General features: G+C 37.7%; 1 protein-coding gene across 1 annotated transcript in view; it reads right to left on the bottom strand.

Moving 5' to 3' along the window:
- The window catches only part of LOC105999796 (chromosome unknown open reading frame, human C9orf3), a 309,886-nt gene that overhangs the window by 61,441 nt on the left and 233,757 nt on the right, over positions 1 to 14,688 (bottom strand). The window contains exon 14 of the mRNA XM_013034920.1: positions 14,538 to 14,612. Within this exon, the coding sequence (XP_012890374.1) occupies positions 14,538 to 14,612 (75 nt within the window). The remainder of the gene's footprint in view (positions 1 to 14,537; positions 14,613 to 14,688) is intronic.

The raw sequence follows: 14,688 nt of genomic DNA, 5'->3' as shown, positions 1-14,688 counted from the left end.
AGCAAAAACAAATGACTGAAAGGTATCAGAAAACCTCATCACTGGAGTTACTGGAGGTGCGCAATTTATCCAGTGGCAACTCTTGGCTCAATGAGGAAACTGAGGTTTACACAAGCCAGTTTGTCAAAGGTTAAAAAAAAAAAGCTAGGAAGGGGTGAAGATGGGGTTTCAACTCGTTTGTCTGACTACAAATTCCAAGTTGTTAAAGAAAATAAGAAGGCAGAAAAGTGCTCTGGGTTTCAATTTAATTCTAATAGTATATAGGTGACCCACAGCGCCAAGGTGCAGCAAACTCCAAGGTAGTGTGAAGACAGAAGTTAATGGAAACCACATATGTTTAGGAAAAAAGAAAGTCTGCATCCACACAAATGAACATCACTCCAGCCAAGAAACTGAAGTCAGAAAAACCACTTTGGAAGTAAAATGTTCTCTGTAATAGATGGTTTTTTACAGAATTCTTGTTAAAGAAGCTATTTCATTTTCATTCTCAATTATTTCTAATAAGACTATTGAGATAAGCTATGATGCACTGTCCTTAAAAAAAAAAAAAAGACAGGGGCTGGTAAGGTGGCTCAGTGGTAGAGCACTTGCCTTGCATGCCTGAGGCCCTGGGTTCGATTCCTCAGCACCACATAAGCAAAAAGAAAAAAAGCCAGAAGTGGTGCTGTGGCTCAAGCGGTAGAGCACTAGCCCTGGGCTGAAGAGCTGAGGGACAGCGCCCAGGCCCAGAGTTCAGGCCCCACGAAAAAAAAAAAAAAAAAAAGACAAAATAAGGACGTATTTCCACATATGCTGTTAACAGTTTTTCATGGAAAAGCTCAGCCAAAAATACAATAGAACTACTTTCTTCTTAATCTTCATACAAATGATCCAGATGCCCACAAGCTCACTCTAAAGATGAGTAACAGGAACACTAAAATCCACATATTTGTAATACATCTCCCTTTCTCTGCAACAATGTATGATCTTAAAACAGGCTTCTCAAAATAAAAACCTGAGAAATTATGAGTACATGTCTAAATCTACATCAAACACAAGAATTTGAACACAAGGAACATCTGATAGGAAAAAGTATGATTTCTTTATCATGATGAACCCCAATAGGAGTTTTAAAGAAAGTGAATATGAACCGGGTATTGTGGTACATATCTATAATCCCAGAATTCAGGAGGCCAAAGTAAGAGGATCTCCTGTTATAGGCTATCCTGGGCTGTAACAGTGAGACCCTCTCTGAATAAAAAAAAAAAAAAAAGCTGAAAACTGAAAACAAAGTTAAAGTTATGGAAAACTAAGCAAAAACCAATTATTTTATGCCTGGGTTCTAGAGCCTGGTTTGGTGTACCTTCACTTTTTCCACTGAGCCTCTCCCAAGGATGGCTCATAATGACAATGACTTTGCATTATACACAGGATAATTCTCTGGGTGCTAAGGCGTTGGTCAGCCTGTGAGTCAGAGTCAGATGTTCACAGTGCCAGTTCTGGAAACAGTGCCTGTAGCTACAATCCAAGAGAGGAGACTGTGGTCACAGAGTAGGCCTCAACCCAAACTTCCTGAGTTCTGAGGCCAAAGGCCAGTTAAATTGTGTGTTATCTAACACACACATGCTTGCAAGAACACACAACCAATATACACTACACTGGCATATCACTAATCTTAGCTGGAAGCTATTTCAACATCATTTAGACTTGTCTTATGATAATCTGGTGTTCACTGATTTAGTAATGCAAATTGTTGACTTAATCTTTAATAAAGACTCAGTGTGCCAGGATTATCAGTGCATGAGTATCATCTAGCATCTCTCATTTGTAGCACCTTTTATTTTGAGAAAAGACATTGCCTTCTCAGAGGCTGAATCAACTCAGTACCCACCCTTTCTGTTTCCTTATCCTTTGGAGCACTATCTTTATCTGCCAGTGCAGTACAGCAGTTTTCCTTATGAGCTAGAATATTCCTTCTCATTTTGCCAATAGCTCAGTTCTGTGGATCAGAATTACCCATTAGTTTGAACCACATTATTTCCAAGTCAGTATTAGTTTTCTCAGTACTGTTTTAGGGGTGGTTTACTTTGGCCTATAAGCAAACAAATAAAGCCAGACAGACTATTTTTAAAAATTCATAGGCAGAGGATTTATCTTAATGGTAGAGTTCTTGCCTGCCATGCTCCAGGCCATGAGTTCAATGGGCAGAACCGCAAAGAAACAAACAAAAAAACCATAACTTCATTCAGCTCCAAATCTGAAACATATCAAAGCATGAATATGCATAAACATGGAAAGCAGCTCTGTATTATAAAAAACAATTGCAACATATACATTGAAGAATACCGGTACTGACTGATGAAAAAGGCATGGAGATGGTGGCTGCAGTGCACATGTACCTGGCTATATCTACAGCAGATATTAAAAACACACATTTTTATGTCACAGTTGCTCAGTTTGTGACATGTATCACCAAAACTTCAAATAATCTATACCTTGTAAAATTCACTCAGTAGGTGATCCTTGCTGATACTAAACTGCACCAAGCAACCTCATCTCTGCCTGCTCTTTGGAATAACCCAGCCTCCATGGGAAGGAATGCCAAGAAAGTGGAACCAGTTTCCCTTTGGGATGGTCTCATGGGAAGACTACAATATGACCCCTACATGTTCCCCAGCTACCCTCAGTGTCTGTGACTCACAGCATGAGCACCCAGTTTGACGCTCTCCTCTCCTAGAGCTCATAGCTGCTTGGTCTCCATACCTTACTGGGAGCTGCCCAGACTCAACTGTAAAGAGACACACGGGGACAAGAGACCCACATCTAGTCCCAAACCAGCATGAAGCCTGAGAGTTAAAGTCTTGGGGATTCAACGGAGAAGCCTGTAAAGACTTTCCCAAAACTCACCACCCACATTTTGTACTACTCTAAGCAAACGACCAGTTGTTCAGCTTTCCCTGTGACAATCTCTCTGTCTTATTCGCTCTTCAGATTTAGTCCATAAAAGTACTTAGGACCTCAAGTAGCTTTTATAATGTACAAGCACATGCCTGATTTATCATATTTCCAGTTATTTTATCCTGTTTCTTGCTGGTGGTGATTTTATTTTCTGAGGTTTCCTCAACTTCTTAGTCTTTCCTGATGCCCTGTCAGCAGTAGGGTGCCCAGAGCAGATTGATCTAAAACAAAATTTTGCTAGAATTCCAACCTGGTAATCTAAGAACTTCCCATCTGGAAGAAAAACTGACAGTTTGTCCTGTGACAATGAACAAGGTGAAGAAAGATGCAAAAAAGTCATACAGAAACTCTGAGAACTCAACACAACTAGTTTTCTTAAATAAAGCCAAGAGACAAGGACAAGACACACAAATTTGCCAAAGTACTAGTGTCATAAGAAAAACTACAAACAACAGTTATAGAAGGAAACCAAGGTGGATTTTGCTGTTAGTCTGCAAATAAATTTGAGAGTGTTTTCCTGTCCAGACTCATGGAGGAGAAAAGACAGATGAATGGCATTACTGCTCACATGCCAACGGGTCACCAGCCCTTCACAACTCTTTGAAGACAACCTAACATGTATGAAATACTTAGTAAGGGTCAGTTGTCTTGGATGTCACCCATCCAACTCCCACCAGGCTCTGACAGAACACAGATCTATCCTTCTACAAGGTAACACATGGCCACATTCTCTGTGGAGCTAGCCTCAGAAGCCAGGTCTGACTTCCCAAAGCCTGATCAATGCAGCTGAGAAACAGTGAGGACAAAGCTCTCCAGCACATTACTACCTACAGAAAATAAACTACATTCCATCAGGCACAATTCCAGAGAGGATTAGACGGGATAATTTTTGAAGATAAAAAGAAAGCCACACCTAATAACGCTACAAGGACACAGAGGTTTCTGAGTCATAGGAATTGCAAGTTAGAACGAAAGCAGGTTGCTACAATTCCAACCGACACTGATGTGGGAGGATTCTAGGGGTAGTGACTCACTCAGGGAGACACTGCAATTTCCCACTTACTGGGCCAATGCCTTCTGACCTGTAAAATGAAAGCCAAACACATAATTAGGGGGATCTTTCAGATCTTCTCACAAAACAGAAGCATGAAGTATGAAAATCCATGGTTGAACAACAACTAGAATGGCTAACATAAAAAAGGCTGACAATACAAGGCTCTGGGAGAAAGTGAAGAAACTGGAAACTTTAAACATTGCTTTTGAGGATGCTAAATGATACAGCTACCAAGAAAGTTTAATAGTTTCTTAAGCAGTTAAATATATACTTACCATATGGCCAAATCCTGTCCAACCCTAGGTATCTACCCAAGAGAAATGAAAACAGGCTAGGTATGGTGATACATGACTAGTTACAGCTATTTGGGAGGCAGAGATTGGGAGAACTGAAGTTTGGGGCCAGTGCAAACAAAAAAAAGCTAATAAGACATCTATCCCAACCAAACACATCAAGAGAACTGGTACAAACCTGTAACCCTAGTTACAAAAGAGACACAGGTAGGGGGATGGGAATCAAAGGCCAGTTCCAGATAATATCAGCTCCAGGAAGTATCATAAGACCCTATCTGAAAAGTAACTAGGGATAAGGAGGAAGATCTCAAGTGGTAGAACACTTGCTTAACAACTGTGAGGTAGTATTGAAACCCAGTGCCACCAAAAAAAGTCCAATTATTATTCATAATAGCCCAAAGCTGCAAAATAATTCCAAATGTTACTCATGTAATGCCTGTACAGTATCTTTACAATAAAAATATTTTAAAAATCCAAATGTCTCACAATCAGCAAACAGATAAACAAAATGTAGGATATCTATAAAATGAAGTAACCCACCACCTTATAAAAAATGAAGTTCTGAGAGATGCAAACTCTGAGCTTCAACATATTATGATAAAAAAGACTCAAAAGACTAAATTGTATATGGCTCAATATAAATGAACTTCTAGAAAAAGTAAACTATAAAGTCAGAAGTAAGCCAGGTGTTGATGGCTCACACATGTAATCCTACTTACTCAGGAGGCTGAGATCTGAGAATTTTGGTTCAAAGCCAGTCCAGGCAGGAAGACCCATGAGACTTTTATCTCCAACTAATCATCAAAAAGCCAGAACTGGAGCTGTGGCTCAAATGGTAGAACACCAGCCTTGAATGAAAAATATAAGGGACAACAACCAGGCTCTAAGTTCAAAACAAGTACCAGCATGCACATGCACAAGTGAGCACATGCACACCCACAAGAAAAGTCAGAAGCAGATTAGCAGCTGCCTATAACTGGGAAGAGTGATGGAAACTGACTACAAATAGACAAAGGAAAACTCACTGAATGATGGAAATGTTCTTAATGGCCTGTGGGGCTGGGATCCAGCTCTGTTGCAGAGCACTTGTCCCGGATTCAGTCTTCTGAACCCAGGACTGTGGCAACAGTTGCACAATTATGTAAAGTTTCTTAAAACACACAGATTTATAACTACTTAACAGGTCACTAGGAGAAGCTGAGAACCACCATCTTCTGTTGGCTACGAGTGCTGAGCACTCTACCTTTACAGTCAGAAGAAATGCTGAAGGTCTACTTTCAACACTAAGAACTAAAGTTTGCACACAAATGATGGTTACAGAGGGAAACGAACAGATGTACAATGTACATAAACAGAATCCAGAGGTATGTCCAGTTTTTCTCCAGATTCTTTCTGTGGTTCCTGTTTAACTTATTGTAACTTTCATACTCTTACCTCTTCTTGGATACCAAAGTAATGGCATAAAATTGCCACAGAACTAATAAAAGCTTTGTAACTTGTAGTTATGAAACTACATAAATTGTCTACCATTCTCTTGTCTACAAAAATGTTTTAGAAGCAAAAACATACTCTAGTGGACAGTTTTCCAATAGTTTTTTTGGCATTACTGATTGTGAATCAAATTTGTTCATGTGTGTACATATATACCTTCACACGTATATGATTCAGAATTTATGCTCTAAAAAGCCAGTGCTTTTGTTTGTGTATGTATATGTATGTATGCATGTGTATGTTAGTAGTGCGGTTAGAATTCAATGCCTTGTGCTCAACTAGCAAGGGCTCTACACTGGAGCCACATCCCACCTTTTTTGCTTTTAGTCTGTTTTTTAATAGGGTCTCAAGCTTTTGTCTGGATCTAGCAGTTCATCTCACACAAATGACATAATCCTCTTTTCTATGGAATTTACATATAGCCACCGATTCTTAAGATTGTTTCCTAATTTTTCATTAACTATTCCTATTCAGTTTTGTATATTCTTAAATAAACAATTTGATAACAGCTATGTTATTAGAAGCATTATAGGTACTTTCTGGTCTTAGGTTTTCAAGCTACTGTGACTTCGTAGTGTCAGAACTTCTGTCACAGGTCTTCTCACTTGCAAAACACTGATCAATTTATCTTTAAAGGTACTGCAAAAATTAAAATTACTTACTCAAATGAAGATGACAATACTATTTACATGAAGATCAAACAAACCTCTGCCTCTGCTTACAAATCAGGGAAAAGCATTAAAACAGACTCAGTTAATTCAATTCCTTAATATCTCACTGTTAACTTCCGGCCTACATATGTAAAAGGTTGCTTTATCCAAACAAGGTCCAGGCATGGAAACTCTAGCCCAGTGTGGCCTCCGGTAAAACACATTACAAGCTCATAGCCTTCATTTCTGTTACACTGGTTTGTATGTGATCTTTGATATACTGTGTTTTATCTTCCCAGGGCCAGAAATGACATCTCATGTTTCCTTGCTATTTTCCAGCAATTTCTTACAGACAGTCATGATGTGTACAACACATTTAAAGAAACATGCTGAGTGATTGAACTGGTTTAGGTTTTCAGCAATCCTTATTATCTGAAAGATAAGACTATTTTTAGTTGTTGTTTTTAGTATTTTTCTAAGAATACCTAATCTGAGAATGAGAATAAAATGGACATGGAACTTTCTAGGTGAGGTATCAAAAAGCACTGCCACTTTGGTCAAGTCACTGAGGAGTACAAAGAGCCTGCTAGCACTTGGAGTCAGGGTAAGTTTACTTACTGCTAGGGTACAAACAAAAGCCTCCACTGAATATCCACCATACATGTCTCACCTGGAGCCAACCCAACTCTATTTGCCTGTAAAATGAAGCACTAAATTTCAAACTTCCTATCCACAAGGGACTGAAAGGATAACAAGACAGTAAAAGAATACATCCAAAGCACTTTATGTACAGAATCTTATTTAATTTCAAACTACCTCTGTAAGAAAAAAAAAAGATCTCATTTTACAACAAGGAATGTAACAGTTAAAAGCCAACTGACAACTAGGAAAAGCGACCCAGATTGAGACATAGTAAATTTATTGAAATTTAAAGAAAAAAATCTGAGTACCGAAGAAAAAGACCAGGTAACTGAAGAGACCAGCATCAGACTGTATATAAGAGAACAACAGAGTAACATAATGGAAAAACTTAAGAAAACAAACTTCAAAGATTCTATATCTAGCTGAAATGACCTGCAGATAGGAAAACAAACATAAATATACAAGAACACAGACAACAGTTATCCCTAGTTCTTCCTAAGAAATCCACCCCAGAACTAGCTTCAGAAACCACAATGACTGAAGAGACATTAACCTACAAGCTCTAATACTAGAGACAACCATCAACAAGAGAATACTGAGATTACATGAAAAATGCAGTCATTTTGCTAATTATGACTAATCAGAACAAAGGCCAGCCGATCGTGCCTTGGACACCCGCTTCCAAACACACTACTGAGTTTTAGTATTTCAAGTCACATGCTGGAAGACAAAAGGGGCAAGAAAAGGTATCCAATTTCTCTATTTTTCACAAGAAAAAGTGTTATTCTGTGAAATGTTAGAACAAAAACTTTCTAGATGCAAAAAAAGATAAAAATTGCATAAAATTATATGACAAAAAATAAGGTCAAGTATACTGATTATCAATTAATATAAATGGGCTTAGCTGGCCTATTAAAGGATTCTCACAGGATACAAATTCAAGGAGCATGTAATTAGGTGGCAGAGCTAGAACCACCATCAGGTCTTTCTGTCTCCATATTCTCCTTCTAGAAGACATGAAAGAGATCACCCATAAGAAAGCCAAGAAATCTTGATTAAATAGACTGTAATGAAAGCTTGGATCATTAAATAACACAACGATTAAGTAAGATTTTATTGCTAAACAGTAAAAAAGTGTTTTTAAGTGCAATAGCCAAGTACAAATTCATAAAAATAATGATCACTTATGGGATTCATTCAACAAGTACTTATTGAGGCTGTACTTGAGCAGGTCCTTTTCTAAGATGGAGAGTCAAGGCTGTGCAGAGACCCAGTAATATAAATGAAATAAATAACTGGACTTAAGACACACGCTATTGCCCACCCTTTTCAACAGAAGATTAGTGGAAACAATGGGGGACCCACACTGACACTAGTAGGTGCTACTAAAAATAATGCATCTTATTAGTACCATATGAGACCAGGCACAAAACAGCAGCTCATTAAAATGCCTTAGATGAGAGTGTCTGCCAAGGAAAGCATTCTGTCACAGGAATGAAATTAATGCTGCTTGTAAAAGTAACTTTAAAAAAAAAAAGCATAACTTTTCTTTGCCTGCCTCCTTTTCCAGCCCAACTCTTTATGTTTTATATGAAAATGGCTTCTATCTTTCATGGCATGGAAGAGTTGAAGGCTCTGGCATCAAACATGTAAAAATTCAACAAGAATGTAATTATTTGCATGCTTTCAAGTATTTTCAAAATACATGCTGGTTGAGATTTTCCTAATTTAGAAATGTGTGCTTTATGACAATCTAGTACTGTCAATAACCTAAGAAGAATTTTTAAGTCATACCCAAAGCATTCTTTTCTATAACAATTGTTTGATTTGTTTACACTACCAGACTTCCACAAAGTATTTGGTGCAATGTACAGCATCCTGTCATACTGGTGGTTGTGACATTACTTTAATAATACATTTATATCAGCTGCTACATGTAAAACACTTAGAACAGGACTTGATGCATGGCAAGTGTTAACTATCACTATATTAATACTTCCATTCAAGATTCTTTTTTAAATATATGAGTAAGTACGTGATGGCAAGTAGAGAGCTATTATTTTAATATTCCCCATTATGCTAGCTGAAAAAAGAGATTTTAGAATATGTAGAAATCTCAGAGCATTCTTGAAACTGCAGATTCTTAAAAAAATAAATCTGTGAAACTGATGAAAATTTAACAATATAAAGTTACACAGACTGGACTCCACTCCAGAAGTAACCAAAAGTACGTTTTATCGGCAATTTTACTCTGGTCAATCTAAAAACATATGATAACAAAAGCATAAAAAAAACTAAGATATGCTGTGAAACCTGATCTAACCTGGGATCTGGGAACAGAGGATTTAATAATGTATTTGTTAAGGATTTATGAGGGAAATAAAGATGCACAAATAAGATGGAGGTACTCACATGAGTTTTAAGTATTTCAGGAATAAAATAACAAATTGCATAAGAACAGCACTGTAATTATCCCTTTTGTTTGTTTTTCTTTGTAATTACTTTTAATAAATTACTCTGCCTCCCCCCATCACTCAAGTAACTTGTCATCCAAAGGCACAATCAGTACAGCACAGGACACAAAGCCACTCACAGATAGGGAGGGAGGGAAGGGGGCAGGCTGGTGCCTCAAGAGCTGTGACTCACTAGAATCCATAAAGCTTTTCTATGGAAGTCAAGTATCAATGAAGCTATTGTAAGAGATTATGGGCTATATCAATGTAGACTAGTTATGAATTCTCATAGGGAACCAGCACTCTCAAAAAGAGGCAAGGCCACCAAGCCTGGAAAACCACTCAAGGGGATTCCTGCCTCAGTTGCTTTAAGAGTAGCTGTTCAAAACTGGCAGAGTGCCAGATGGAGACAGAATAGCTCCTGCAAAGTAAAGGAACCCATTCCATGTTTAGCTAGCTCTCTTAATGTTCATATTTTACCACTTTGCTAACTTTTGAGTGATGATGACTTCAGGATCAGGCCTAACACAGGCACCTTGCACTGTTGTGAAGAATAATTTTTATCCATCTTAAATGGTGATTTCCAGAAGTCATAATCAGTATAAACATAGACTTCTGTCACAAAAGACAAACACAGCAGTAAAGCATTATTAAAGACTTGCATCAATTTTCTTTTTTTTTAAGTTTTTTTAATTATTATTGTGAAAATACCATACAGAGGGGTTACAATTACATGGGCAAGATCTATTTTCATCATTTTGAATAGTTCGATATTAGAACTATAATAAAAGTATCTCTCCCAACATGGGAAACTTTAAAAGGAACAATAAATGATGTAGAATTCACAAACCAACCTGGATTTTACATGATTTAAAAACATCTGTGAATTACTATTCCAACTACAATTCTAACTGGTTGTGATTCCAAGACAAGTGTGTAGAAAGAACAAATGAAATAAAAATAGAATGAAAATGCTCCATGGCTGAGTAAGGATACCATCACAAACTATTTTTACTATTTTTTTTACTATTTATTATTTTACTATTTTATTATCTTACTCAGAAAACAGAGCTTTATCATTTGGTCTCAATTAAAAGGGCCACTATTTACTATGATGTCCACATTTTAGACAACTATCCTTTTAGATCCTACGTTTTACTTTAGCTATGTCAATGACAATTTCACTAAGTTTTCAATAATTTTATGATCCAAAGTGTTGATTTTCAGGCTCTGCTCTGGCAAAAAAATATTATAAAGACTGCTGTTATAAAAACAACAACAACAGAACGCCATTTTCACCTACTGTTAATTATGACTAATCAGAACAAAGGCCAGCCGATCGTGCCTTGGACACCCGCTTCCAAACACACTACTGAGTTTTAGTAACAGCAACAGCTGAATTTCAATATTTTGAAGATATACCAATAAATACTGTGGTATTGAGTGATGACCAGAAATTAATATTGTAAAATTTGTTCTAGCCTATTATCAAATACATGAAAACTAGAAAGGGTGTTTCTTTTGAACCTGAAAAAGGAAATGGGTTTGTCTTTAAAATATCAATTACAAACCATTCATATTTCCCCTAAAATGTATTATTTCTGAATTATTAAATTCATAAACTATAAAATTATTAAAACAACTATATACATGTTCTTACAAAAATTTGATGCATAAGTTGCATTTATCTTTGAACTAGTTTAAGGTAAAAACAGGAAAAAAAATGTGTGGTCTTCTAACACCAAAAGCCACTTATTATTATCTACTGTTGAAAACACATAAACACACACACACATGCACACACATACAAACTGAAACTACTGCTGCAATCACAACTGTGTGATCTGCCCCTTGCAGAGCTTCGTGACCCTCTCATCTTAATTGTTCTTTGTGTAGTCAGTGTTGGTCTTACTGATTTTCTGTTGAAAAATTATTCAAACTAAATAAAAGGAATTTGATGAAACAAAAAAGACCAAAAAAAAAAAAAAAAACAGAATTGGAAGGAGAAAATACCTCAGGATCAGAAACAGAAGAGATCCAAGTTTGTCATTTTAAATAAAGAAAATCGAGCAGTTTAAGAGAACAGAGTTTTACTGGTGGACAAAGAGTACAAGACTAAAATGGAAATAAGGTCAGAAAAGATTCTGAGATGTGTAAGAGAGAAAGATGCATAAAGATAGGAGGTGAGATCCTGAGAAGACAGATCAGAAAGGCAGCCCAGCTATCTGGTGGGTGGGAATGACACGAAGCAGAAGGAATCAGAGGCCAGGAAAGGCCAGAAGAGCATTTTAAATCACTTATCTGGGTGCAGTATCTCACTCACCCAATTTCCTTTATTTCATTATTCGTTGTTCTAACCCACAGCTGAGCACAGGCTGTTTGTTTTGCTTCCCCTCCTGAGTTCACTGAAAAACTCAACTAGAATTTCAAGTTCCATCAGACTATGCCTACCACTTAGCACCTCAGAGAATTTCTTTAAGGGGAAAAACAAACATCCTCTGAGATAGTTCCTTCTTTACATGCGGCTCCTTGCCCTTGTCAGAGACTGGCTTTTCAGTGAGGCTGTTTTCTTTCTTTTCTCAGACAGGCCAGAAGGTTCTGCTTTCCACAAGGCAGTAAAAGTTGCGCCCTTCCATAGGAGGAAAAATGTTATGACCTTAGCACAGTTAATACAAGATACTAAACCAAACACACTCATCTAGACTGAATCCTAAAATGCAGACAGACATTTGGGAGATGGAAGAAAGAGCTGTTGCTCTTAAGGAGGAATGAAGGCAAGGAAAACAAAGAGGGCAAAGACAGTGGCTAGATTTAAAAGATGTATGTCAGAAATAACAAAAACTTATTTTACAATAGTGTAAAGGCAGAAAAAGTATAATTTTAGTTTAGATAAAAATATACTGGGTGCAGGAAAAAGGTCAAAGTGAATAATCTGCTTCTACTTGTGGCACGATGGACATTAAAAAAATGAATCAACAGTGAATGAACACCTTAGTTCCTATTAATCACAAGCACAAATCCTAACAAAAAGTTAGTTAATACATGACTGCACTGTATTCATTACCACAGAGTACAATCTGTGTTTCAGAACCAAGACATACTTCACTGAGAGCTGCAGGAATGCTTCCATGCCTTTGAGAACCTGGTGTATAGGCCCTTGGGGTGCTGATCTTCCTTCCACCCAACCCTTGGCAATACTGAATTCTTTGCCTACAAACATTCTCTAAGGTCAGAACCAGAGGCCAGAATGCTCTGTATCTGCCCACAGCTTGGAGATGAGACTAGAGACAATAATGATTAAGGTATTCTGCTATGACTGAAATTTCCAGTTCTTGCCCTCCCCACCTCACCTTCTAGACTAAGTCAGCTGTCAGATCCACTCCCTGAAAGGAAGTTCTCAATGGTAGTCCCAACTTTATGTTGGTCCCATTTTCTTGCTCTCTTTTAAACGGCTGCCTGCACTTTCTAGGATGAAAAGTCAGAGGAGCGTTCTTTCTGAGAGTTCTAACACAAAAGACTATCTGGTTAAGAGAGTTGGCTGAGAGAACTCCCATTCTCAGACCCTAAAAGCCTCGGTTGTTCTCTTACCCCACCCCCACCCCCATTTCTCAGAAGACACAGTGGCCACATGAGTGGCACAGATAAGGTTACTTCTAGTTCAGATTTTGGTAGGGTCAATACTGATATTGAGTAATCCACAAAGAGAATGGCTTCTCCCTCTTGCAAGACAGATTGTGTTCAGGCAATCTTATGTTTGACTTTTAAAAAGTACTAGCTACAGCCATTTTTAAGTACTTTTCCTTCTCTAGATATTTTATGACCTCAGTCATCACCTCATCACAAACTTAAAAATACCTTAATCATGAAAAGTTAAACAAACATAACCTTCAACAGCATACTGAGGTATAGCTCAAAAACTCAAGTCTGTTTAAAAAGGATAACTTTTCTATTACTGTTTAGCTGAAGTGACTAATGCGACTCACTGTTCAAAATGGGAGAGGCCCAGGGTAGTGCTCTCAAACACATTGACTGTCTAGGTACCATCACACTTGCAAGCTAGTCCTTTTCCAACTCTGTCAGAAGCTGCTGTCGTATCCTCAAATGCACTTTGAAACTTTGGTATCACCTTCATTATGATGTGCTTTGTGCACATTCTCAGATACTGCAATGCCCATACTAAGGCAACACATCTCAGAAGTTGGCAGCAGGACTATCAGCAAGAATTTGGCTTCAGAATCAAGAGTGATTCATCATACATTCTAGCAGCAGAAAAACAACACACCGCTATTTTAATCCTTTGGCGCTATCTAGATTGCCCCCCCCAAAAAAAAAACCACCACAATAAAACATAATTATTTAGCAAAAGCAACAAAAATCAAATCTGGTACATTTGGTCACTTAGAAAATACCTGACTACTTACCTTATTTTAAAATACTTATCACAATGACAAATCAAGTTTGAACTTAACACCATTTCAGAAGAAAAGAGGCAATGGAACTTGTATAAAGTAACATATTGAAAAACCTAAATTTAAGAGAATAAACTTCTTATTGGCTTTACAGTAAGAAAAATTCCTTCGAGTGTTTTTAAAGTACCCCACTTCTTTCATTGCGCATTTTCTCAGGTGACTGCAATTTAAAGTCTAGTTGCTATTGTTTCTATCATATCCACAGAGGGCCTTTTCTGACATTCGTTTAGAAAGCTTTTTCCAAGGTACCTTGACGCTGTGATGCCTTGCCACACATCTAACAGAATGGAACCCGCTCAAGTCCTGTTGCTCTATTTAATCTCCATCTGAGTCATTCTTACTTCACAAGAACACAGTATGTTGGTGTGGAGGTTATTTCTACAGAATTAGCCATACAGTTTAACGAAAACTGTGGCTTATTGTTAATTTATTTTTTAAAGAAAAAAAATAAGAAAAATACTAGTCTGAGCATTGTGACCAAGTCCCCTGCGAAGAGGAGGCTATGTATGAAGACCTGCACCCCAACAATCCTCGGAGGAATCACCTACCTTTTCAAACACCTCTTCTGGCTCCCCTCGTTTCCGTTTTCGGGGTCTCCGGTTCACTCGGATCCATTTCGTGACCTGAAGTTCAAAGACCACAGAACATTTTTAAACAGGTCGACAGGTCGCGACGGGCTGGCGTGCGGGCGTGAGGAGG

This window comes from Dipodomys ordii, unplaced genomic scaffold, assembly GCF_000151885.1.
Source record: "Dipodomys ordii isolate 6190 unplaced genomic scaffold, Dord_2.0 Scaffold201, whole genome shotgun sequence".
In the NCBI taxonomy this organism is placed as follows: Eukaryota; Metazoa; Chordata; class Mammalia; order Rodentia; family Heteromyidae; genus Dipodomys; species Dipodomys ordii.
The sequence above is the reverse complement of the archived record's forward strand: the minus strand, read 5'-3'. Positions and strand labels throughout refer to the sequence as shown.